The 26,683-nt window shown below is 61.1% G+C and overlaps 1 protein-coding gene across 1 annotated transcript; it reads right to left on the bottom strand.

The window, feature by feature from the left end:
- Positions 1 to 5,137: 5,137 nt before the first annotated feature.
- On the bottom strand, positions 5,138 to 26,683 carry SDC1 (syndecan 1). The gene is made up of 5 exons (XM_080684586.1): positions 26,377 to 26,683; positions 9,726 to 9,807; positions 8,318 to 8,808; positions 7,359 to 7,494; positions 5,138 to 7,196 (listed from the first exon to the last, which is right to left on the bottom strand). The coding sequence occupies exons 1-5, from the start codon at positions 26,440 to 26,442 to the stop codon at positions 7,027 to 7,029; spliced, it is 945 nt and encodes a 314-aa protein (XP_080540712.1). The 5' UTR covers positions 26,443 to 26,683; the 3' UTR covers positions 5,138 to 7,026.

Below are 26,683 nucleotides of genomic sequence, written 5' to 3'. Positions count from 1 at the left end.
AATAAACATCAAAGCAACCATGTGACGTCATCTCCCCCCTCCCCCCACCCCCGTGGGAAAAGGAAAATGGAGGCATTGGGTGATACCTGTGGTGACAGGTGAGGGGTGGTCCCCAGGACTCCCACAGGCGGAGTGTGGTGACAGGTGAGGGGTGGTCCCCAGGACTCCCACAGGCGGAGTGTGGTGACAGGTGAGGGGTGGTCCCTAGGACTCCCACAGGCGGAGTGTGGTGACAGGTGAGGGGTGGTCCCCAGGACTCCCACAGGCGGAGTGTGGTGACAGGTGAGGGGTGGTCCCCAGGACTCCCACAGGCGGAGTGTGGTGACAGGTGAGGGGTGGTCCCCAGGACTCCCACAGGCGGAGTGTGGTGACAGGTGAGGGGTGGTCCCCAGGACTCCCACAGGCGGAGTGTGGTGACAGGTGTGGCCAACAGGTGAGACTTCTGCAGCGGGAAGGTCAGGAGCAGCCCTTGGCTTGGAACCGTTCCCTAGGAAGGCGCCCCGGTGTGGACTCGGAACGGCCCCCGGGGTCTGAGTCAGACGATGCTGCGGGATGGCTGTGAGTCCAACTCGTTGACAATAGCAAGGCCTGGAGATAGACCCCACCCTAAGGGGAGAGACGAGTCAGGGGCCTCCAGCCACACACTACACGCTCTGCAGACACTGGGAAGGGTGGGGTAGGACTGACTACCCGTGCTGAAGGGTACCATCCCTCTGGCGCAACTATTTAAAAGTACAGACTTGTGCTCAGAAGTATACGCGTGGGAAGAACTTCTGGGCGCACACAACGAAGGCCTGTCCAGTAGAATTGCCTTTGGCCGGAGACGCAGGTGGAAAACGCTTCACCCGTCCTTTCCTGCCCGGCTTGGGTCCAGAGAATTTTAACGTTTAAAATGGCACCGGGAACTGCCTGGGTGGTGGGGTTCGAGACTGATTTTGTTTTCTTCTTTATACCTTTCTATATCAAAAGACTCAAAATCCATGGGTTCACATGTTGCAAAACAAAAACTCTCGCTGCCTCGGGGGAAAGTCCATGTTCCTGACCTCACGCTGAGGTCTCGTGGCGCCAGCCAGCCGCTGGCTCCCCTCGGGTGTCCCGACCCCTGGGTCTCCCACAGCCCACCCCACCTACCTTCCACACCCCAAAGCCCCGTGCTCTCTCGTGCCTCCGGGCCTTTGCTGTTCCATGCTGTTCCATGCTGTTCCCTTTACCTGAAATACTCTGCCCCATCGCCCCTTCACTTTGCTCCATTCGTCCTCCAGCCAGCTCCAGGTGCCAGCCCGCCTCCCCCCGGTGGCCATCCTGCCCTGCCAGGCTGGCTCCCGGCACCCTGGTCAGTGCTCCTAGATGCCGCCAATGGCCTCTCCACTGGCCAGTCCCCCTCACTACCTCACAACAGCCTTGAAGGTAAAGCCAGACCCGGGGCACCGACGGCATCCAGGGCCCAGCGCCGTGCCTGGCTCCCAGGAGGCTCCATCAGCTTTGGAACTGACAATGACTCCTGACCTGGAGGCACAGACAGCTGGCACCCCGGGCTCAGCCCCAAAGCTGGCCTGTGTGGGGGGTGGGATTCCTGGGCCTGGCCCCAGACGGCAGGCCTTGGGCCTCGGAGGCAATCTGGAGGGGCAGACAGACAACGCGGCCGCGCCACCCGCGCGGCTCCAAGGTGGCTTTTATTTCCTCTTCGGCGGGTGCCAAGTCCCTGAACAAATATTTTCCTGGAGTGGAGGAGCGGCTTAGCTCCCGCCTTAAGTGCTGGAAACACCGGGGCAGGTTCCAGGAACCAGAGGGAGACGGGTCTGGCTGCAGCTGGAGGAGGAGGGTCGTTAGGGCTGCCCGCGGCTGTGCCCACCTCCCGGCTGAGGAGGGGCCTGCTCTTCAGGCCGCCAGGCCCGGGAAGCCGCCGCTGCTCCGCTCAGCGCACCGTGCAGGAGGCTTTGCCCTGGGCCTCTGCCCCATGAATTAGAATCCCCTGGGACCCTGAAGAAAACCTAGGCCACGTGGGCCTCCTCATTCCTGCCGAAAATGCTGCAGTGGCGTTTAAAGGAACTAATTAGAATCTCAGAAGGCCTTTTATAAGCTTCCCCCCTTTAACTTTCTTATTACAGAATAACATACAGCGTACACTCATCGTACGTGTATAACTTGATGATTTATTTACATATACATACACCCTGGTAATCACCGCCTCCATCAAGCCAGAGAACATTCCAGAGAACCTTTCAGAGAAGGTGCCTACGAGTGCCTGCCTGGACAATACCACCCCCCACCCCCCCGCAGAGGTTCCACCAGCTGCAATGACCATCGATTCCTTTTGCCTGTTCCTGAACTTTATGTAAGTGGAATTATGCAACGTGGGCTCTTTTGTGTGACCCAGAAGTTACAGTGGCACAGAGGACTCCGTGCCTCTCCCTAGAGAAGCTTTGAGCCCATCCTGGAAGCTGAGCAGGCGTGGGACACAGCACTGAAGAGGGGGCGCAGCCACACTCACACCCATACCCCCTGAGTGGGTGCAAAGCTGGCATGCGCGGCCGGAGGATAGGCACTGGGTGGGGGCGCAGTGGGGCTGGGGAGTGGGAGGGAGGGAGGGAGGGAGGGAGCCAGGCAGGGCTGTGTCCACTGCCAGGCAGAGCCAGCAGAATCCCAAGCCCCTCCAGGCTCCCCGCCCAGGGCCTGCCCCCAGCTCCTGCGCCAGGAACCCACCGAGGCCCCCCTTTCTCTTCTGCCCGCTGGAGAGGACGTGACAGCCTGGGCTCCTCTCTGAGGAGCCGTCCCCTGCAGACCCAGGGAAAGGACTTCTCTCCCAGAGGCTGCCTAACCCGAGAGGGGGCCTGAGACACACCCTGGGGGCCCAGCTCTGGGGTGACTGCCTTCCAGCCCCACCCCTGACGGCCAGCGCAGAGGACAGCCTCGTCACAGGCCCCTTCTCCCTCAGGCTCCACTTAGTGCACCCAGTGAGGTGGGGACAAGCCTCCTAGGTCCTGCCAGTTTTACTTCCTAACAAGCTCTCAAACCGAGCCCCAATCCCCGCCCCCCCACACCCCCACCATCCCCAGCTTCTCCACTGTCGCTAGGACTCCATCCCCTCAACCTTCTGCAAGTCCTAACTCGTCTGGCATCACCCTTGGCTTCCGGCTCTCCCGAGGCTCTCAGAGGTTCCAGGAGAATGGCCTGCCGCCTTCTCACCACGTTCAGCCTCATCTCTTCCCACACCTGCTTTCAGTCCACATCAGCACGAAGCCCCTGTTTTTGCCCAAGCTGGGCCCTCTGCCTGGAATACCTTCTCGCCCTCGCTTGGGAGGCCAATTGGAATGCCCTTCAAGACCCAGCAGAAGCACCACGTCCGTGACCCAGACGCCGCCAGCCCACAGGGACCCTATCACTGGAACTGCTCTCACCCTCCGGTCTCCCCCGGACCGCCATCGCCCGGCCAGCAGGCTGAGCATCTTTGCTTTGGATGTGAAAACCCAGCGCTATCCGGCGAAAAGCCCCAGAGACAAGCCAGGCAGAATGCAATTTCAGGCAGAATGGCCACAAAGTAAGAAAGCATACAGAGAAAATGGCTCATTCGTTTAGGAAATAATTGAAATGAACAAACTTTTAGTGGGAAATCCAGTGAGTCCCTCATCCCTATACGCTGTGGAACACACACACCCACGTCACGTGGACGTGACCCAAAGGTGAGGGGACTTGAAATGGTGCTCAGTTGCAGGCATGGTGAGGAGGGAGCCAGGAAAGCAGAAGAGGAGAGAAGGGGTCAAGGTCGTGGGGAGGGGGGCAGCAAGCTAAGGCCTGAGAGTTGGGCAGAGAGAAATTCCTGAGGCCAGGGTACCCCAGGGACTTGAAGGTGGTGTTTAAATCCCTTCACACGTGAGCTTCTTTACGGTTAGCCTCCAACATTCAGTAAAGCCTGTGATGGCACCACCCATCTGAGCAGAGCAGCGCCCTGGGGAAGGGACAGAGGCGTGACCAAGGAGGAGCAGGGAGCCCGAGGATTCAGCAGAGAGAGGGGGTGGCATTGGGCAGTTTAACCCATTGGGGTGTGACAGGAGCAGGTGGCCCAGAAGGCTGGGGTCTTGAAAACTTGTTGGTGGGAGGGGAACCCTCCCCCCGCCCCCATTCTACTGCCACCTTCTATGTGTGCACAGCCCATGGGGCCTCAGGACCCAGGCCCGTCCAAATCCCAGCTCCACCGCTCACCTGCATACCTTGCTGTCAGCTTTTGTCTGCAGAGTGAGGACCATTAACCGCAGCGCCACCTCCGCCCGGTTAGTTTTCAGGGGGGAACGGAATAAGCCGGGTGCCCTGTCTAGCGGTGTCTGGCCCACAGGATGTTCAGTAAAAACATTAAGTCCAGGTGGCCTCTCCCACAGCTGTGCCCTCACTACCAGCCCAGGGACGGGCAGAAAGCTTGCCCTTGGTACCGTCCGTGTTTGAATGATCTGAGGATGGTCCCAGCCCCCAGACCTTAGGAGCCGTGTCAGGAGGGTGGCAACCTCCATGCTGTAAAGCCGCCCAGAGCCTGCCGTCCCTGCCCCACCCACAGGCACAGGCCCCAGGAATGTTCCCTCCCTCGTCCCTAGGACACACCTGGGGTCTGGCGTCAGGGGCAGGCCTGCACCCAGGGCCAGGCTGCAGGGAGATCTGCCATGAGGGGCAGCCGAGGGGCTGGGTGAGCGTCCACAGCCTACAGGAGACTCTGGGTCAGGCTGGGCCGCCGGGTGCCCTGAGAACATGGGGCTCCTGCGATGCTGAGCCTTTTCAAGGCCCCCAATTCCCACTGCCACGTCAGGCCGGAGGGCCGCACATTGTGTGCAGGCAGTATTCCTAGGCCTTTGGCCCTTCAGACCGTCTGCTGGTGCGTTCTCATCGGGGGTCCCAGGACAATGAGCAGGCAGAGGGGCCAGCACACTTGAGTCATAGGGAGCGTTGTGTCCTGTGGGAGGGAATGCTCTAGAAGGAGAGTAAGGCGGAGAGCCCTGGGAGGGAAGACGGTGAGGGCTGCGCAGCGGGAGCAGAAGGGACTGGTGCTTCTTCACCAAGCCCAGCGCACAGCCCAGAGCCAGGCTACACCTCCCAGAAGGTGACCGGGAAGGACGTCCATCGCCAGCCCAAGAAGACACACGACCACACGGCAGCCCAGAATGACAAGTACCGTTTATTCGAGTTACATGAACGGGCCCAGCCACAGGCTCGGCGCTGTCCCAGGGACCAGCAGAGAGGAGCTCGGTCGCAGACCCCTTCCCCACCCCCGAGCCACGTCCACTCACACATTCCAGGGCAGAAAGTCCCAGCACTGAACACAGGGCACAGGCGCCCCTCCTGGGGCAGCGGGGCGTCTCTCTGAGTCACCCCTCCCTCTCGGAGCAGCCGGAAGGCTGTCAGATTCAATAAGCAAGTACAGGAGTTCCCAGAAGCCCATGGGGGCCTCCGCTCCCGCAAAGGTGTGAGAGGGGCCCGTCCCAGGTGTCTGCGAGGCCGGCCTTGGCTCCGGGCCTGTGTGGCCGTGACCTCGGGTCAAGCTGTGGCGGGGGCGCTGTAGCTTCGTTCACCGCCGAGGCCACGATGCTTTGAGCTTGGCTACGCGTAAATGTGCGTCAGAACTGACATGACCTTGGCAGAACCGACCGACCTCCAGCAGAGTATTAGCAAACAAACCAACAAAACCAGAGCGACTCTGGCCCCGGAATCCCACCCTGGGGCGGCTGGGGGGTGGGTGGGGGGTGGGGGCGAAGGCACGGAGCCCTGAAGTTTCCCAGCATCGTCGTCGTGGTTACAGAAAAGGGTGGTCACATCCGCTGGCCAGCAGAGTAGAGGCACAGGCAGCAGCGCCCACGTGACTACTTACATGACAGTTTATTACACCGGGAGAAGCGACTGTACAGGGAAAGACCCATTGGATTAAGTAGAGTTTTGCCAAAAGCAAAAGACTATCCCTCTTTGGAACATTCCGGATCCCAGCCAGGCCAGGGCCGCAGGAGCTCATCGAAGGTGAGCCTGGTCCTCGGGAGGGGCTCGGTGACAGGTGTGCCCGGGATGCCTCTGGTCACCTCCCAGGAGAAAGCATCCCCAGAGATGGTGTCCAAGAAAAGAGCTGGGTCCGCGGGAGATTCCCGGGCCCACCGCCACCTCGGACCCCACAGTCCTCCCTGGTCCCAGCCAGAGGTTCCAGGACGCGATTCTCTCGTGGGCTCCTCCCCGTGGCCGAGCTCCTGGGCACGGGCCGGCTGCTCGAAAGAAGTGACTGCCCGCGGCAGCCGCGGCCGGCCAGCCCCCGACGGGGCCGGCCAGACATCCCTATCCCGTTGCGCATGTCAGTGGCAAACTCAGAGACCACACATACACTCGGCCTCTCTACGCCAGCTTCCAGATTTGGTTCTCCTAGTTTTTTTTTTTAAAAAAAAAAGTCTTCTTAACCCTGATGCTGCGTCCTGACGGTAGATTAGGGAAGCAAGATGGGGGAGCAACCAAATCAGCTTAACTTACATCAGAAGTAATAACGTCTACTGGGCTAGGAACCAAGAAACTAGAACATGTGCAAAAACAAGTTGATATCTACGTCAGCCCTCCCCACAGAACCAAGCGAGCTCGCAGGGACCCCCGAACTCCTCTCCCCGCCACTCAGCCGATGACGCCCCCAAGACGGTGGGTCTCTCCCAGTAAGTGCGACAGGAGCGCCAGCCCTCAGCCCCAGCGGGCCGTCCAGGTCCACAGCAGTGGGGTGCCCCCCTCTCCAGAGCTGTTCCGGGTTGGGGAAACTGAGTCAGGCGGTGAGATGCCAGGTGCTGGCTGGGGTGGAAAGGTCAGATGCGGAAAGCCCTCGCGCCCCAGGCTCCAGGCGGAAGTCAGAGAAGCAGAGGAGAGCCCCCAGCCTGCCCAGGACTCCGTGGGGAGGGGGCCGGAGGGGCCGGAGGGGCCGGGAGCGTGGGGAGGTGGCCCGGTGGCCGGGGAGGCCGGCCTGCAGTTCTTCACGGAAGAGGCAAATGGGGGCCTAGCGCGCAGCAGAGGGAGGGGAGACGGCTCCTGTCAGGCGTAGAACTCCTCCTGCTTGCTGGGTTTCTGGTAGGCGCCGCCGTTGGCTTGTTTCGGCTCCTCCAAGGAGTAGCTGCCCTCGTCCTTCTTCTTCATCCGGTACAGCATGAAGCCCACCAGGCACACGGCGCAGATGAGCCCCACCAGGCCTCCGGCGATGACCCCTGGGGAGGCGGACGGAGGCCAGCTCAGCGCAACTGCTCCTGGGCTAAGTGAGCAGCAGCCCCCTCCCCCTCGGGGCAGCCCCCACACCAAGGCTAAAGACAGTCCCGTACCCCAAAAGCAGCAATCTGCCCTCCATCCCACCCACCCGAGAGCAAACTCACCTCCCAGCACTTCCTTCCTGTCCAGGAGGCCCTGTGAGGCCCCGGTGGCCCCGCGACCCACTGAGGGTTCCTTGGGCTCCTCTCGCTCCTCAGGAGACCCAGTGGCGCTCTCCACGGACATGTCGAAGGTGAAGTCCTACGGGAGGGCAGGGACAGGATCAGGCTGGGTGGCAGCATCCAGGTCCGTGTCCAAAGCCAGCAGCAGATCAGGCTTCCCCGGTGACAGCTGCCACCAACTCAGACAACGCCCAACCCCGAACTTCTGGGACCTCCAAGCCAGGCCCCTCCCACCACATCGCCCCGGACTGTGGCGGAGATATGTGCATGGATATAAAGCACAAGTTACAATAGGAAAATAAATAGGCTCGCTTTAGTGTAAAATCACCACACCCCTGACGGACGGACCAGCATAACCCCTGGTAGAAGGGCGCACCGCAGCAGGGGCCTGGGCGAGCCTGGGGAGCCCTGGAGGTCTGGGCGGGCTCTCCGCTCTGGTCTCATTGCTTTAGGCCAGTGGTCGGCAAACTCATTCGTCCACAGAGCCAAATATCAACAGGACGACGATTGAAATTTCTTTGGAGAGCCAAATTTTTTAAACTTAAACTTCTTCGAACGCCACTTCTTCCAAATAGCCTTGCCCAGGCCGTGGCATTTTGTGGAAGAGCCACACTCAAGGGGCCAAAGAGCCGCATGTAGCTCGCGAGCCGCAGTTTGCCGACCACGGCTTTAGTCTGTCCCGCTCCGGGTCCAGCTGTGGGGCGAGGGAAGGTGGGACCTCATGAGCTTGTCTTCATGGTGGGGAATGGGACGTGCTCAGGGCACAGGGTGCTTGGGTATGCCAGGCAACCAACCACCGTCCCCACCCCAAGCCCCGCGCTCAGCCAGTCAATAGGGGCCGCCACGCCCACTGGGCACCCATCGTCCCAGGAAGCACAGAGCCCGCAGGGGCCGGCACTCACCTCCTCCCCAGAGCCCTCTCCTTTTGGGAACTGGGTGACAGTCCCAGCCTCAGCAGTCCTCTCGGTGACCGAAGGACCTCTCTCCTCCGTGACGGTAGTGTGAGGGTCGGCAGGGTGAGGGTCGAGTGGGCCAAGGCCTTCGGGGGCTGAGGTCTTATGGTGGTCAGGCTGCATGTCCCTGAGGGGATGCAAGGTGACAGGTGCCTGGGCAGTGGTGGCTCTGGTTGTCGATGCCCGGTGGGTGGTTGGGTGTGGTGTGGTCTCGCTGGGTGGGTGGGTGGTCTTTTCCCGGTTGGGAAAGCCAGGTTCCAGGTTGGCCAGGAGCGCTGTGTCTCGCTCCTGGTCTCCCGCTCCGGCGGGCAGGATGGAGGTGGAGGCCGCCACGGTATCGGCGCCGGTGGGCTCTGGAGCCGTGGGCATGACCGTCAGGAGCCCCATGTCCTTCCAGGTGAAGGAGGTCGTCTGTGACACGGTGAAATCTTGCAGAGCGCCTGCAGAGCCAAAGCAGAGCGGGTTGGGGTGGGGGAGGCCGCAGAGCATCTAAACCAGCCAAGTTCAGGCTGTGAGGACCCCTGGGCGGGGCCAGTGCCGTGGCTAGCACAGCCAGCTCTTCCTCCCGAGGAGCCCTGCTCCTGGCGTCGAGCTAGCTGAAGCTGAACTTGACTCTGGGAAGGGAAAAGAGCTGCCTCTGTCTGCTGCCTGTGCCTCGGGACGGCCTGGTCTCGGAGCCAAGAGCCACTAAGTCCGCCTGGGAAGACACCTTCCCGCACTGGCCGCAGCCCGCTCCCCGGCTGGGGGTGTCCTCAGGGCCCTGGGTCCCCGTGCAGGCCCCTCAGTTACACCTGCTCTCGCCGCAGAAAGATCCAGCCCCCACAGAGCAGAGGCCTCTGCCCTATCTCCCAGCCCCCGGGCCCCTGCCCAGGCCACTTTCCCCAGGGATGGCCTCAGCTCTCTTCTGAGGTCCAGCTCAAAAGCACCTCCTCTGGGAGGCCTCCCTGACCCCCCTCTAGCTCAGGGACTTCATTTCCCCAGGGAGAGGGGACGTGGGGAGGCAGGGGAACCTTTATAAAGATACACACCCCACCAGGCTGTGCTGCCTCACAGCTAGTTCCCAACAGCCTTAGGAAGTCAAGATATTCTCCCCATTTTACAGATAAGGAAACAGAGGCTCAGAGAAGTCAAACAAGCTTCCGAAGGCTGCCCAGTGAGTAGAGAGGAGAGGAGGAGCCCACGTCTGTCTGCAGAACCCACCACAGTCCCTCCTCGCCAATACATGTTTTCTCCTGGCAACTCGAACCCCATCCTTCTTCCCCGGCATCCCCAATCGGGCCCAGCCAGGGGGCTGCCTGGCCACCGTCCTAGCCCACAGCCTGCTGCCGTCTCGGCGTGAGGGCCTCCTGCTACTCACCTGCACCCGAGCCGGAGAAGTTGTCAGAGTCGTCGCCAGAGCCATCCTGATCTTCGGGGGGCACATTTGTAGCCACAATTTGCTGGAAAGGGATCAGAAAAGAGTCTGAGTGGAGGCTTGCCAGGGTGCTGAGCCCGTCCCCCCTAGCCTGTCCCCACAAGGCCTGACCCCCCACCCCAACCATCTCCCATCCAGGCCCAGAGCTGCTCACACACAGCACAGGAAGGAGCCTTGGTGGGTGGCTCAGGACTCTCAGCGCTGGGCAGGCTTTGCCCCGCCCACACACACACAAACACACACACACACACACACACACACACACACACACCCCTCCTAATGCTATGACAACACAGTCCTGTGTCAGGTGTTGGGGGTGCAGAAGCACACGAGAGGGGATCAGGCCCTCGGTCCAAGAAGCTCTGTCTGGTGAAAGAGCCCAAGCCTCAGAGAGCAGACAGAAGATGCTGTTCCTGGAACTCGGGCTGTGACTCCCAAGGGATCCCATCAGCCCAGCCCACACTGAGAACAGCTCTTGGGGCCACTGGTCAGGAAGCTTCGGGGTCGAAGACTAGGGCTTTCAGGGACCCCCGGGAACAAGGACACAATGCCCTGGCTCCAGAAAGGCAGCCCCAGGCGTGCTGGGGACCAGGATACAGACACCGAGGGCCCCGTGTGGCGGGCGGGGGCAGAGAGGGCACGGGCTGAGTTGTCTGTGCCGAGGCAGGTGTGGCCACGATGCTCCTTCCCACAGCTGACCTGTTGTCCCATCCACAGGAAGGACTGGATCGAGTCCCTCTTGGGAACAGGTGAGGCTGATCTAGAGGGGCCCTGCTCTATAGAGGCACCTGGAATGGGCCCTGTGGGGGAACAGCCGTCCCAGGCATGCTGCCCGCTTGGCCCAGAGGCTGTAGGTGTCAGTGGTCCTGAGCAGGGGCCCCACAGCAGGACTGGGGAGCAGGCCAGATGGAGGTGGGCATGTGCAGTAACGCGGGCTCCAGGAGAGCAGGTGGGGAAGGGAGGGCCAGCAGCCAGTTGGCAGGAAGGGTAGCTATGTGTCCTGTTCAGCAACAAGACTTTGACCCAAACAACCCTGTCATGCAGTCTGTTTTGAAAGGACCCAGCATCAGAGCCAGAACCAAAAAGGGGCAGAGAAGCAAACCAGCACAGGTCAGGTTTAGAGAACCCTTGGCCTTTGCCACTGCTGGCGGGGTGGGCCCTGGGGACATTACTAACCCCTCTTGCAGCCTCAGTCTCCCCATCTGTAAAATGGGGCGATAGTCCTATCTCCATTCCAGGATTACTGCAAACATCCAATGAGGCTATGCCCATGAAGAACCTAACAGAGCCTGGCCGGCTGTAGGCGCCCTCCAACAATGATGGCTGCCGGAACCCAGCTCGGGGAGGGGGGCCATGGGGCCTGTCTGGGAAGAGGTGAGTTGGAGGTGGGTAGCGTTTCAGGAGAAGAGGGGGCAGGAGGGCGCCGGTTCACAGGAGGTTCTGTGCACGTTTGTCAGAAGGCAGCCACCACCGGAGGCTGGGCTCCAGCGAACTGGCCTGCTCCCCAGGTCCTGGCCACAGCCACACAGCCACACGGCCTCACTCTTGAGTGGAGCCAAGCAGGGAGGGACAGACAAGCCATGCGGCCTCCTGAGGCTGCCTGGGGCGAAGCTGGACCAGGCGGGGGCTTCCCATCAGGGGAAGCTTCAGACACGTGTAGAAACCACTGGGCTAGAAATACCACTGCACTTCCTTTCAAAGACCCAAACTGTTCCTCCCCCACCCTCCCAAGAAAAGGGCTTTGGCCCCAGAAAGACCTGAGCTGTCACGGCCCATCTACAATGAACAGCGTCCCTGACAGCCCCCTGCACCCCCGACCACATCTCCCATCTCTACTGTCCCCAGTGAGGCTTCAAACACTGGTCCTGCCTCCGCAGAGCCCCTCCCCCAAGCCTGTCCCCACAAGGCAGGTCCAGAGTGAGGACCCCCCACCCCAACAAACTCCCATCCAGGCCCAGGGCAGACTGCTCCCAACTGGGCAGCTGGGGGTGGGGGCAAGCATTCAGGGGACCCACCCACTGAGACCCTGTTCACCCTTGCCCAAGACCTCTGCCCACCCTCAGGCCCTCCGCTGTCCTGAGAAGGCCCTGGGGATGAGCCAATGCCCAGAACCCGACTCCCTCCCTCGGAGAGGAAGCTGGATGTGGGACAGGGCCAGGGCTCCACCCAGACCAGCCTCCCCTACGATGTAAAGAGACTGAGTCTTCCCGCAGAAGCCGTGGGCCAGGCCCTAGTTCACAGATGTCGGAACTAGGCCTGCAGAGAACTCAACACCCTGGGCACCCTACCCTGCCAGCCTTGGAGGCACCACCCGAGACCCAGGCAAATGCCAGGGAGGCGCAGCCTCTCACCTACACAGAGAAGCCACAACAGGTTCGCAATTTCCCAAGAGGGCCTCTCCTGACTAGATAAGACTTCGGATCTGCCCCATCCCTGAAAACAATTTGTCTCCTCAGCCCTGCTCAGCTTATCCCTCCGTGGATCTTGTTTACACAACAAGCTCTTAGGCAAACACTTTCTCCACTGAAACCAGCTCCCAGGCCCCAGGGCAGCCTCTCCCTGCAGGGCTGGGTCTCCAAGTGGGGAAGGGCTACGTGGCCTCCTCAGTCCCCTGCCCCTGATGCTGCCTCCTGGGATGGCCTCAGCTCCCCGGGGAGGAAATCAGCAGAAACTGCTGAGTTTGAACTTGGATCGCCAGCTGCCAGCTGCCTGGGGTGAGACTTCGGTTTCACTCAGCAGGCCTCTGTGCTGAGAATGTAGCCCCGTGTGGGGCCCTGCCTCTGACACTGGTCCTCCCAAGAGACCACTTGGCCAGGACTTAGGGCTGCTCAGGGACAGGCTGGCCCAGCTCGGAACCTACCTGGGACGGGAAGAAAGGCAAGCCAGCCATACCTTTCATGGGGCCCTTGCACATCTCTAAATCCCAGGAAATTCAGCTTTTCATACAAAAATCAGACCCTTGTGGTAAATCAAGGTCGGAACCGCCACATACTCAGTTTGCTCAAAGCATGGACCAGGTTGCTCCTTCCCCATCCTCAGCATAGACCAGCCTTGGGCAAACTACGGCCGCGGGCCGGATCCGGCTGTTCTATCCGGTTCTCTTGCTCTCCCCTCCGCTCCTTTACTTTGAATTTATATTAGTTCATACAAACACTCCATCCAAGCTTTTGTTCCGGCCCTCCGGTCCAGTTTAAGAACCCATTGTGGTCCTTGAGTCAAAAAGTTTGCCCACCCCTGGCATAGACCCTTGGAGGCCCACCCGCCTGAGAGGGCGAGGCCAGGTTTGGCTGCGGTGGGGTCGGGGGTCGTGGAGACAGGAAAGGGTCTGAAAGCAGGCCGTGTCCGACGCTGCCGTCTCCGGAGCACCTGCTCTCCGCACCTGCCGTCTCTGCCCCTCCCCAGCCCCAGGAAGCACCTGCCTGGCTGGCCCATCTGTCTTAAGAGAAACTTGCCTAAGCTTTTCAACACGGCCATTGGCTCCAGAGAGCGTCGTTGAGTAAGAATCCCTGCCCCTGCCCCTGCCCCAGAGGCAGGGGGGACAAAGGTGCCAGCCCCAATTCCAGAGGTGGAGGGGGATGGCATGGACAAGCACGGGGTCAGGCCTGGCCAGGGCTGAGTCTTCGTCACTCAGCTGCCAGCCGCTCCCAAGAGCAAGTCGCGAGTCTGTGGCTAGAAGGCTGGCAAAGAAGCTTCGAGAGGCAGCTGCAAGCCAAGTCCTGGCGGTTCTCACCCACACCAACCACAAAGAGGGCCACCCTCCCGGGGGACCTCCATCCAAGGGGAGGCCTTGCCCGGGCCAGCCGAGGGGCCCTGGGGCTGGGTTCTCCTCCAGCGCACCTTTGGGCATGAAAGCTCCTTGGCAGGGCCACAAGGCAGGGCACCAAGTGGGCATCTCAGAGGTTCAAGTAAGGCGCTTCTAACTCTGGGGTGACCGCTCCCCGAGCCCCACACCACCCTATCTACCAACTGCAGCCATCGGGTCCCAAGCCCTGCGGTTTCCCAGCCAAACCCTGAGTCACTAACGTGTCACCTGCTGCTTGACTCGGTGACGGATAAACCACAGACCCTTTCAAAAGCACCACCGAGTCCATACGGCCGTGTTGCTTTTCAGCCTTACAATGCTGCGTGAGGAGGTCTGGCTCTGATATGGCACAGGCCCTCAAATTCAACACTCATGGGAGCATCATCCAGGGGCTTTGGGGAGAAAGGTGGGTGAGAGATGGCCAGGTCCTGGTGATCTCCCAGGGCCCAGAGCCAGGCACCCCACACCAGGAGGCTTCCAGAAAAGGGGGCTGCAGAGGCTGGGCCACAGAGAGCCACCCTACAGGGGACGCCAGGGCCAGGCCTTGAAACCCCCAGGCAGGTGGGCGAGGATAAGACCCCCTCAGCCCGAGTCACTAACATAGTGCCTGGGGCTCAGTTGCGCGGCGGCCTCGGCAGCACCCAGGGGACGAGGGCTCAGGGGTCTGTTGGCCATAGCTGCCCTCACCGTGGAGCTGGGGGGCATGGACCCCTATTCCCAGCAGCTCAAGAAGCAGGAAACTAAGAAGCCTCGGTCCTGATGCCAGGCTGGGCCTCCATCCTGCTGGGCTGGGCTGAACACGGCCACCTTTTCTTCTCTTCCTCTTCCTCCTCCTCACCTCTCTTCTCCCCTTCCCCCCTCAGGTGTTCCAGGCAGTGAAGAGGGCTGGGAAGGGGAGCAAGGGCCTCTGGGACAGGACCAGAGCCAGGCGGCTGCCCCAGGCTGAGGCCCAGCTCTCTACGGCCGTGCTGGGTGACCCCAGCAGCTCTCTCCCTCGCTTTGGACCTTGGCTGGAAAACCCTACACTGCCCTAGGGCCCTGACAGGCAGGCATCTGGGCGCAGAGGCCCCGATTCCTGTCTTTGAGGCCAGAGAGCTGTGGGTGATCAGCTGGTCACAAACAGCCATGCCGGGGTAGGTGGGAGAGGGAGGGACAGGCCCAGGGCCCAGGGCCCAGGACGTCCCGATGGGAGTGGGTCAATCGCTTCCTCTCCCAAGGCTTCTTTCCTGACTTGGGAGCTGCCAGGAGGCAATCAAGGCCACTGAGGCACAGATGCCCAGCTGTGGCCTCCAGACCCTTAAATCTGCCCCCTGCCCACACTCCCAGGAGGGAGGGCCCCCCGTGCCTCAGGGCAGCACCAGCATTTCTGGCCTGACAGGCGGTTATTTATCAGCTCGGTGTCTCTCCACCAGAACCAAGTCAAGCTGGGGCCTGCAGAGGGGGTGATGGGACTGGCCCGGGTGGGAGAGGTCTGGGGAGCAGGCAGGTTCCCACCTTCACCCTGAGACAGCGCTTCCATAGGGCCCCCAAAAGCCCCCTGAGCATTTCCACTGGGAGGAGTGTCTTACGGGGGGCCTCCTGGGCACCCGACCCCTACCCCCACACACACACAACCCCACCTCCACGGTCCCCACACTGCCACCTGGACAGACCTCGATGCTCTGGGGAGTTCCAGGGCAGGGCAGGGGCGCAGGGCAGCACCCATCCTTAGCTTTAGAGACCTCTCTGCAGTAACGTTTCTCAAGGCACTGAATGCCAGGGTTTACAGATGGGAAACCCAAGGCCAAGGTCGCAGAGCCCTTTCCCCTGCCTCATGTGGCTGACTTGGGGCACCCCGAGAGGCCAGGGATGTGTTGAGAGGGGATCCTGGCAGCCAGGGCCAGCCCTGATGCCCAAACCAGGTCAGAGCTGCCGCCAGCACCCCAGTCCCCCTCCACAGGAAGGGTGCTGCCTCCGGCCCTCATGAAGGGACTTGTCTGAGAACAGGCCCAGCTGAGGGCTGCGTGCAGGGCCGCGGCTGGAAGACCAGTTCCTCCGCTTTTCCCCGCCTGCCAGAACCTGGGCCGCTCGGAAAGATTCCGCTCAGTGTTGAGCAAGGCCGCCCAGCCCGGCCCAGCCCGGTGCGCCCCAGGAGCCAGACAAGGCGTGGTGGGGAAAGTGACCAGCCCACGTTCCGGGAAAACCTGGCTATCGTCTGGACCCTGCTCCCAGCTCACGGGCTGACCTGGGAAAGACCCTGCCGGCTGCCCACTGTACCACGTGCTTAGCTGAGTGGTGGCTAGGGAGCGCCTCGTCCCAAGTCTGTGTCTGGGGAGTCAAGGCTTGCCCTCGAGGGGCCCCTGAGGGTGGCACACCACAACCATGGTCACTCAGGAGAGTAAGGCGGGGGATGTGGGGATGGGGGGCTCTTGATCACAGTGACTGGGAGTCATTGATCTCAGCTTCCCAAAGCGGGTTATGGCCCAGGCAGATTGCTGGAGATGTCCCAAATCAAGGTGACCCCGGTGATGGTAACCCACAGGGACAGAGGGAGCACCAGGCCTCCAGAGCCTCGTCCCTCCCCAGCGCTGGCTGTCCTAACCAGACAGCTAAGGCCGGAAGCTCAGTGCAGGATCCTCCAGGGCCCCCCGTGAGGGCCCCTGAAACTGCTCTCCAGCTGATTAATCTCTAGACTCCTCCAGAGGCGGGGGCGGGGGGGGGCTGTCACCTCTGGCACATGGGCTTGTAGAGACAGCCTCCCCCTGCGCTGGCTAAATAAAGTGTTCTTCGGTTTCACTGGAGGCAGAAACGTGCAGCTTTTGACACACCTGCAGCCAGCAGTGCTCCAGCTGTGCGCACGGAGGAGGGAGGCGTGCTCTATCACCCAGATCTCCCCATCGCAGCCCCTTTAATATAAAAATGCCGCTGGGAAGGCTAAGGGGTGCCAGTCACCCGCAGGAGAGCGGAAACCAGCTCCGTGAGGGGGGGGGCTGTTCTGGAACTGGGGTGCTGGGGGTGAGCAGGAGTGTGGAGGATGGGAAAGGATGGCTAAAGGGAAGCTGGAGGAGCCAAGAGCACATTTTCCAACCTGTGTCAGAGGTGCGCCCGCCAACTCCGTACCCAAAAAAAAGGACTGAGTGAGTTCCCTCTGCCCCAGCTCCGAGCCGCAGATGTCCTTGGCTTCTCTCCCGCACACGAACAGTAACGGGCTGGGCTGGGACCTGCCTCTGGAATAAAGCGCAGTTCAGAGCGGTCAGCACACGGAGGCTGCTGGAAGCCCAGACAGGCACACAGGAAGGGCTGAGTGTCCTTGAGGGGGTCCCATGGCAGAGCGGAGCTGGTACTTTCTGGCCTGAGTGACAGAAGGCAGAATTTTCTAGAAAAGTGCCGAAGGAAGGGGGTCCGAAGGGTGGGGAAGCCCTCAGTCTGCAGTTCTGGACACCAGCCACTGTCCTGCACCGCCGGGGGGTGGGGGGGGCTGCTCAGCAGGCCTGACCCCTCACCCAAGTGCCCTGCTGTCTGGGTTCAGCGGGCCTCCTCCCACCACCTGCCAGCCCACACACCCCTCCCCGGGTCAGGAGCCGGCCCCTGGCAGAGGTCAGACAGAGGGGAGCAAAGTCTGCCTGCCAAGAGCCAGGTTTGCAGACCCTGTGACGTCAGCACACTGGGGTAAGACCAGGCGGCCATTCACACGGCCTAACGACAGGCTCAGGTCATGGCCACTGGGTGGGGGGCTCTCTCCAGGGACTCTCCAAGTAGGGTTAGCCCCAAAGCTCTCCCCCAGACTTGCCCCTCTGAGCCCAGGAAGGGACTACAAATCATGCCACGTATGTTATTTCACTGAATACTTTCAAAAGCCCCTCTGAGTCACACAGAATGTGAAAAACCCCAGCTTACAGATGAGGAAACCGAGGCTTAGAGGCAGATGCAGAAACATGCCTGATTACACAGGGAGGAAGTGAGGGAGCCTGGTATTGATCTGGGTGGGCCAGACTCCATGCTCTGTGCTCTCCCCAGCCTTCCCCCCACCCCCCTCCCAGCACCTCACTCTGCTCCAGCCCCAGGTGGGACTAATCAAGGCAGACTAGCCAGCCAGTTCTGGGTCCCATCCTGCCTGCCTAGCCCCAAGGCTTCAGGACCCCAGTCCCTACCCCAGAGGGAGGCAGACCCTAGATGGGGGTCTAGCAGAAGGTTCCTATTCCACACAGGGGGCAGAGGGAAAGGGCATGAGGGGGCTCTCTGCTCCCCACAGAATTCCCGGAGCCCAGAACGCCTCAGCCAGTGCTGCAAGACCTCGGGCTGGCTTCCTGGCTTAAGCCTTCCCAGGACTTTATAACCAGGCCTATCCCAGGAAAACTGCACCCTGAGCCCCCGTCCCCCCAGAGTGCCTATGGGGGATGGAAAGGGGAGGTGGGGCAGTGCCGAAGATCTCACCCTGGCCCACGGCCCAGCAGGTCTGGCTGCCCAGACCCTCCCCATGCCCCATCCGGAGGCGATGCGGTCACCAGGGACGGCAGCACCGCACCCCAGTGGTTCTCTCTGAAGTGATGTCAGAGGCTCCTCAAACGCCCGCAGCCTGGGGCCCCGCGAGCCCAAACCTGACCACACATCCGTCCAGGGCACTCCCTGGAGACGGGACACCAAGGCCCCGAGCAGTTTCCGGGGCAGCAGGGAGGCCGAGAAGCTACGGGAGGGAAGAGCCAGTGCCGCCCTGTGCACCCACCGTGGCACTGATACAGCCAAGTCCCCGAACGCGTCAGGTGAGGCCCCGGGCTTCCGCGGCCATGGGGTGCCAGGGCGTGGAAACAGAAGTCCAGGTCCTCCAGCCCCCGAGGCCTCCTGGTGCCCAGCACAGCTAGATGCTGTGGTGGCCCAGCTCCCCTCGGCCTCCCTTCCCATGTCCCATGTCCCATCCACGCTGGCCAGGTCCCAGAACCCGGTCTGCTCAGTAGGAAAGGTGGTGAATTCAACATCACTGTCGGGGGGACAGTTCTCCACCACACCTCTGGAGATCAATGGCACCCGTGTGGTCCCAGAGCAGGGCTGGCCAGACTGACGCTCCTGTCTGGTCCCTATAATAGCCACCCTCTCTTACATGCACCCCTGGACCAGGCAAGGACCCCTCCACATCTGCCCAGGGCTTTTATTTATTTTTTTTAAAATATATTTTATTGATTTTTTTTAACAGAGAAGAAGGGAGAGGGATAGAGAGTTAGAAACATCGATGAGAGAGAAACACCAATCAGCTGCCTCCTGCATACCCCCTACTGGGGATGTGACCGCAACCAAGGTACATGCCCTTGACCAGAATGGAACCTGGGACCCTTCAGTCCGCAGGCCGACGCTCTATCCACCGAGCCAAACCGGCTAGGGCCTGCCCAGGGCTTTAGATCTGGTCAGACCAGGTAGGGCTCACGACCCCCATGCTCGAGACGGAACTCTCCGGGACAGCAGGAGCAGAGGCAGGCTTTGCCCAGATACCCCCAGTCCTGTCGCATAGCCACGAGACTTACGAACACTCAATGCATGACCTCACCTCCGCCTCTCAGCCCCCTCTCCCCATTTCACAGACGGGCTCACTGAGGCCCATGCACAGTAAAGAGGGCCGGGGCTGGAAGCCAGGCCCCCGAGCCCTTGTCTGCCTTCCTGTGGTGCCCCCACCCCATGGCCAGCACACAATGGGCTCATGGTCAAGGCTGGCGGGGTGAGTCTCTGCAAAAGGCCCGTGGGCCTGGCACCATGACTCAGCTGATGAGCGGAGCGATAAACAGACCTGCCTTCCCCACTGCCCCAACCTGCCCACCATGGCTTCCGTTCCTGCTAATGAGTGGCCCTGGGGCAGGCGGCCAGGGCGCCTGGGTATGTGCAGATAATACTCCCTGACCCCCACCCCCAGCCTGACCTCGCCCAGGGCCTCGTCCACCCGAGGTTCCCACACTGAGCTCCAAGTTCACCTCTTCCACGCAGCTTGCCCTCACTGCGCCCCACAGACGCCCCTCAGGCAGCTGGTGCTCCCCAGGCAGAAGACTGGTGGAGGCTGCTGGGCCCACCCCAGCCCCCCAGGGCCACCTCCCCCTTCCCAGAACAAGGTCTCTCTGCAGCCACAGGCTGTCAGAGCTGACGAAGGGAAGGGAGGCCCCTTGAGCAGGTGGGGGAACTGAGGCACATGGTCAGGGCCAACCTGGGACTAGGACGGCCAGGAGCCCCGGCTGCCCTTTTCGGTGGGAATAATGCCGCCGACTCCTACGGCCAGGGATGGAGGAGTGTCAGAGCCGCAGCTCTAAAGGGAAAAGACGGCCAGAAAGGGAGGGAGCGAGGAAGACAGCCTCCTGGCTTCTGAGAAGGAAGTTGCGGGCAGGTAGGTGACAACCAGGTTTCCCGAAAAGCTCTGGACTGCAGCCTATCATCAGGAGAGCCTGGGGGGAAACCGAGTCAGGACTGTCCAGGCAAAGCCCAGCCATCGCTGCAACCCGTGCTGCGGGCCGGACCCACCACCCCACCCCTGCGTGCACACACACACAAACACACACACACACACACACACACACACACACACACACACACACGAGGGCCCTGTGGGGCTGCAACCCCCAGGTGAGTCACTGGGAAGCGTTTTTCCCAGGGCTGAAGGCCAGCGGAAGAGCAGCCTCTACATATAATTAGGCAGCCCACAGAGCCATAAACACCCGGAGGAGAGATCCCCACGGGGTCCCCGAGGCAGGAGGGGGGCCTCTGAAAGCCTAGGAGTTCCCGGGTCAACAGGAAGCATGACTGGGCAGACAACCGAGTCCAGGAGCAGGTCCTGCCGCCAGCCTCCCCTCTCCGGACCCGATGGTCCCAAGCCCGCGCCTGCTGACAGCTCTCTTCTTCCTCCGAGAGCCTGTGTCCAAACACTTTCGGTCCCCAAACCTGCACAGCCTGACAGGCAGCAGGCCACCTTCCAGAGGAAGCCGAGGCCCCCCACACCACCCTGGCTCTGGACCCCACAGCACCGAGCCCAGAGGAGCGGATTCGGTGCCCCTGGCTCGGGCCTGGGAACGCAGCAGACCTTTCAGTGCCAACTCCCCACCCAGCGGAGCTTCCTGAGGACAGGAGGAGGCGGTAACATCGCAGACACAGCTAGCCCTTCCTGGGGCTAAGGGGAGAAAGGCTCCCTTGTCCCTCAGAGCTGGAAGGTACAGTTGCTTAAGTGACCCCGAGCGCCGGGTCTTGCTTCTGCGACCTCAAGCTCTACAGCCTGCGCCCCAAAGGAGCCTCCTGCGTCAAGGGACAGCTACACGCCTGCCCTCCCTTCCCTCGGCACTCAGGGCGCGCAAGGCCACTCCGAGAGGTTCCAGGGTGCGCACTCCGCCCGGAGCCCAGCCCCTGCTGGATCAGCTGGAGGGAAATGACAGGGCGCTGAGCCTGTTCCAGGTGCAGGAGCTGGCGCCAACAGCCCTCTTTCCAGACTCCCTAATCCCGTGCCTTCTCTCTAGACACACGTAGGCAGGCCCTGGGGGGGAGAGGAGGGGGACTTTCAACCCAAGACTCCAAAATTGGTTGTTGAAGAGAAGGAGGAAATCAGGAAATAGTTTGTTCTGTAAAAGGACCAGGGTTCTGGGGCTAGACGTCATTTAACGGCCAAGTCCTCGTGTGTGTGGCTGCTCCCGCCGCGGGACCTGGATTGCAGGGGGGCGGGAGGGGGATGCCAGCACAGGAGCCAGGAGCCCCGGATCCGGGTAACCCAGCTGAGCCATGGTGCAAGGCTCTCAGGCTTATTCTGCAAATGTGCCCCCACCCTCATGCCCAAGAGGAAAGACAGTGCAGGCTGGCTGCTGTCTAGGGGACAAGCCTGAGGGTAGCATCCGGACAAGGGAACTGTATGCTCCCCAACCCACTGGGCCTCAGGTGCACACTCCCACCCGCCTCTCACGGGTCCCCCTGTTTCCTGACCTAAACTTCCTGGGAAGAGTTCTTGCCTGTCCCTAAGTGACCATCAAAGGAACCCAACCCAAACCCAGTAAATTACCTAAATCCCAGGATTGCCCAAAGCACCGTTCAGGCCACTGCAACGACCCCTCCATTCAAAACACGCACACATGTGGTTCTTCGGGATGGAACTGCACATACCCATGAGGGCTGTGCAGGGTTCAGTGGGCTCCGTGGGGAAGACTTGACAGCCCATCAATTTATTCATGCCATGCACATTCACGTGTACACACACACACACACACACACACACAATCCTGGTTCTGCCCCTTGGAGGGGCTCGGCTCTACAGGCTTCACCCACAAAATGGGGGCAATGACAGAGAGTATAGAGGTTTGGGGTAAAGATGAAATAAGGTTGGAAAAGCCCTGAGCACTCTATGGCAGGTACTCATTTAAGGATAACTATATCGACAGCTAACTTTCCTCGGGCACTTTCATTACCAAACGCTTTCACGGATTCATTATGAAACGAACACGCAAATGACAGAATGAGGACAGGGAGAACAGGTATGTTACCCGCTTTTCACGGGACATCAAGATTTGGAAGTGAAGTGACTCACCCAAGATTACGTGGTAAATTGGGGGCAGAGTTGAGACTCCGTCCTGGGGCTCTGCTCAGCCCACAGCTGCGTGTGGCCTGCCAAACAGTAAGGTGTGCAAAGACGGCGCACTCCAGTCCAAATCAACATGCCGAGCGGAGGGGGACGGGACCCACGCTAAGAACGAGGCCTTGGCCAATCAGGACTTACGGCCAGTTAGCCTCGCTGGGTCCAGGCTACTTGTCATTGGCAAGTCACAACTCAAGCCAGGTCAAGGAGCATGGGGTCATTAGGTGCTCCCACCCAGAGGTCATTCCTAGCTGTTCACCAGGGAGCCCCTAAGAAACTCTCTTGAGCCCTAGCTGGTTTGGTTCAGTGGATAGAACATCGGCTTGCAGACTGATGGGTCCCGGGTTCGATTCCAGTCAAGGGCATGTGCCCGGGTTGTGGGCTTGATTCCCAGTAGGGTGTGCAGGAGGCAGCCGATCAATGATTCTCTCTCATCATTGATGTTTCTCTCTCTCTCCCTCTCCCTTCCTCTCTAAAATCAATATATATATGAAAGAAAGAAAGAAAGAAAGAAAGAAAGAAAGAAAGAAAGAAAGAAAGAAAGACTCCCTTGACAGCCTCTCTGTCATAGGCACTAGCAGGAACATGGCAGAGGTCCCAGCGGAGGTCCCTGAAGGCACAAGGTCCACATGTCACAGATCTTGAACATTACTCAGAGGTGAAACCCTTACTCCGAGCTGAAAACTCTGGTCTTAGAATTAACTCTAACACAGCACACTCGTTTCTTAGAATGGAGAAAAGTGCCAATTAGAACGGAACGAAAGAGTGGCTAACTACACTGAAACACATCCATGTCATTTTTGGCTGCTCCCAGACAGAGATGGAGGAGTTGGGGAACAAAATGTGGCAACCTGGGGGCACCGGGCACAGGGGCCACGTACTCTTCGGAGCTCCAGGAGCCCAGGAGACGTAAGATCACCTGATACAGTGGCAACAGTGAGGACCCTAGCATCCAGAGCGTCCATTACGGTTAGCCTTCTTCTGTTAGCAAAGGAAGGGAAATAAATAGTTCAGAAAGCCCTGCTCAAAGTAAGAATACTTTTGAAGGTACCATGGATCCTTAGCTCCCTGAGAAAGCCCTGTATACTTCAGTCCCAAGGGATGTCAGAACCCCAAATTCTGCTGCAAGAGAAAAGATTCCTCTATGAAAGACTCCAAAATTCAAGCTTCTCACTAATTCTTCCCAGGCCCCTCTCCCTTCCCACCCCCTCCCAGCCGATCTGTGTTAATGAGGTTTTATTGGAACCCACCATGAGCCACAGGTAGAGACTTACACCGGCTCCACCCTCGCTGTGGAGCCGAAGCCAGGAGTGACATCACCTCTGGAAGGCTGCGAGCCTGGCAGAAAGCAGTTAGCACCGCCCCCACCCCACCCACTCGGCCCGGCCGTGGGGAAATGTCTCTACTAGCCCCCATAATTAAGGCAAAAAGGAATTTTATGCCTTTCAAGAAAGAGAAGAGGGAACGAGAGAAAAACAGCAAATAACTATTCCAGAACAAGCCATTTTCCTTGCCTGGCAGAAACAAAAGGCCACAGAAACCTTTTTAGACAAACCTGTTCCCTGCTCTTGGGAGTGGCTCTGAGCAGCCTCCCCTTGCCCATTCAAAGTCAGGTGCCCAGGCATCACACCCTACCTCCCCAGGCCCCAGGGGAGTCCTGACCTGCTTCCCACTGGGACCAAAGTGAACCCTGAGACACAGATCTGTGCGACCTATGGACATCGTCTCCCATGTTAGGCAAACCCCGCTGCCTTTCTCTCAGGAAACGGGGAGAGGTGAGCTCGGCGAAGGCATTTCATGGCACCTTAGATACCCCCTTTTACCCACACCGGGGGAGGCAGAGGGCAGGGCTGGGAAAGAGAAAACAAACTAAACTTTAGTTTAAAAAGAAAGAGAGAAAGACCTAAGCTCCAAGCCAGAGGCTTACCTCAAAGCTTAGGGCTTTCAGTCTCAGGTCTCAGTTCAACCACCGCCACCAGGAAGCCCTCCCACCACCTCAGATCTAAGGAGCCTCCCCCCCCTCCCTCCCTCCCTCCTTTCCCCCTTGAGACTCAACTAGCCCCTGAGCCCTGGGTCTCCATAATGTGTCAGTTTCTAGGCAAGAAAAAAAAAAATGCCCCACCCTGCAGCCTCTGCCCCTTCCCCACACACAAGAACTCAGCACCGGGGTCCCCAGAGAATCTCAAATCCCATCTGCTTCCCTGTTAACGGTCACTCTGGGATCCAAGCGCACAGTCACGCCAGCCTCGCCCAAGGTAGTCAAGGCCACCACCACCTCCACCCCCATTCTGGCTGAAAAAAAGGTGGAGAACCCCACCTCAGCATCCCTGCCCACCTGGGGCCTGGAGACAGTGGAGCAGCCAGGTAAGGCCAGGTGGGCAAGGGAGGTACGCCAAGCACCTCCACTCTTTTCTCCAGAATAGCCACTATGATTCAGGACCAAAGCTGAGGCCCACAGAGGCGGGCCAAGGAGAGGACAGACGTCAAATTCTTAAACCTGAAAGCCAGGACAGCACTGAAGACCCTGCTCAGAAATCCTATCTGTCGCCATGGCTCCCCAAATAGGGTACCCCCCCCCCCACCACCACCACACACACACACACACACGCATAAGCACACGCATACGCATATGCACACACGCACACTCCAGCCCATCAGTAATTCAAGAGGCATCAGGGACCTTCGCCTGGAGTTCCAAACGCTCCCAAGCACAACAGTCACCTGGGAAGCAGGAGGGCACTTCACAAATCCGCTGGGAAAACACCTCACCTGGACCGGGCCCTGTAAAATGCCCAAAGCTCTCAATAACTGGGGGCTGTGACTCTAGGGGTAGGACCCTACAGAGGGCAGCGTGGCTGAGACTAGTCCAGATCCCACGTTACAAGTGAAGGGCCCACCCCCGCCGATGCTCCTTCCCTGCCCACGTGCCTCCCGGTGCCAGAGCCGGGAAGTCGAGCCATCCAGATGTGGTGGCGAGAGGCGGCCACTTCCGGAAGGGGAAGCGCCCCTCGCTCCGCACCTCCCCTCCCCTCTGCATCCCGGAGGGATGGCCGACCCGGCGCCGAGAGGACCTCTGGCACCCGGTGTGGGCTGGGGGTGGCCGTGGGCAAAGGCAGGCGGCGCTGACACCTGGCGGCGGCCGGGGTCCCAGCCCACGTCAGGGCCGGCGCTGCGGGGCGGTTCCCGGGAAAGGGTTTCAGGGGCCGAGAACAAAGCGCCCCCATTGGGGAAGGCGGGTGAGCGGCCGGCGGCCAGGGCGGGAGACCACTTTCTGGGGACCCTCGGGATACTCTTTGTCGGCCAGGCTCCCCTGTAGAGGAGACCCACCCCTCGTCCATGGTGGATGCTGGAGTCCTACCCAGAGGCCTCCCCAGCCTCGGGCTCCACATTCGTCCCTCTTTCCCCCAGCTCCACTGGGCGGGCCAAGGGACCCGCCTTCCCAGCGCGCGGCTCCAGCACAAAGCCGGGCCGGGGGAGGGGAAGGGCCGTTCCGGGTCCACTCGCTTGGAAGCCGTGCGCCACCCCGCCGTCCCCAGCGCGGGCGCGCGCCCCTCGCGGGCAGCACAACTTCGGCCCAGAAGTTGGTCCCCGCGGCCCTCCGGCGCTTTGGGGCCAACTTCCTGGAACCTCCGCTGCCAGCTCGGCCCGGTCCCCGCCGACGGCCAACGGAAAGCGGCCCGCAGCCCGGCCCCCGCTCCTGGGCTAACGCGCCCGCCTGCTCCCGCGGGGCTCCGCTGCGCCCGAACTTGCCTCCGCCGAAGGGGCCGGCGCCCGGTCTCGGCGGGTCCGGTTTGAATTAGGGTCTGCGGGAGGGGCGTGTGGCCGCGGTCACTGCATCCTCCCGGGTCACCGGTGGGCAGCCCGGCCACCGCGGCGCCTGGGGTGACGGGTTGGGAGCCGGTGACCCCGGGTGCCGCCGCAGGCTGGCGGGCTCCGAAGCCTGTTTTACATAATTGAGCGTGGGGACCGGGGTGGGGGGGGCGGGGGACCGGAGCAGGCTGCGTTCCGCGGGGCGCTCCAGCCCCGAACCCGGAGCGGCGGAACCCACCCGGCGCCCACCGACGGCGGAGATGATTGGGGCGGGAGCCCGGGTTTCGGGGTTCACCGTCGCCGGGCTAGCGCGGGAAGAAGCTAAGTCCAAGGTTCCCCTCCCCCTCCACGTGCCGCCGCCGGCATCGGCGGGTCTGCAAGCCCGGCTTCCCGCCGCCTCCCAGCCCGGCCGCGGCCGCACTCACCGGGAGGACCGGCTGCAGGCGCAGCGCCAGCGCGCACAGCGAGAGCCAGAGCGTCGCGCGCCTCATGCTGCCCGGACCGGCGGCGGGCGCGGCGGGCTGCGCGGGTCGGGGCTGCGCGGACTGCGCGGGGCTCGGGCCGGCACCGCCGAGTGCGCTGCGCTCGGCTCCCTCGGGCGATGCCCCGCGTGCGGCTGTCCGGGGCGAGGCGTGCGGGTCCGCCGGCTGCAGTCCGCTCTCTTCTGCTGGATTCCTCCCGACTCAGCTCGGCTCGCGCCCGCCCCTCTCCCGCCGAGCTCCGCCTTATAAT

Source organism: Plecotus auritus, assembly GCF_963455305.1.
Source record: "Plecotus auritus genome assembly, chromosome: 8".
Classification (NCBI taxonomy): Eukaryota; Metazoa; Chordata; class Mammalia; order Chiroptera; family Vespertilionidae; genus Plecotus; species Plecotus auritus.
This window is presented reverse-complemented; position numbering and strand designations above follow the sequence as displayed.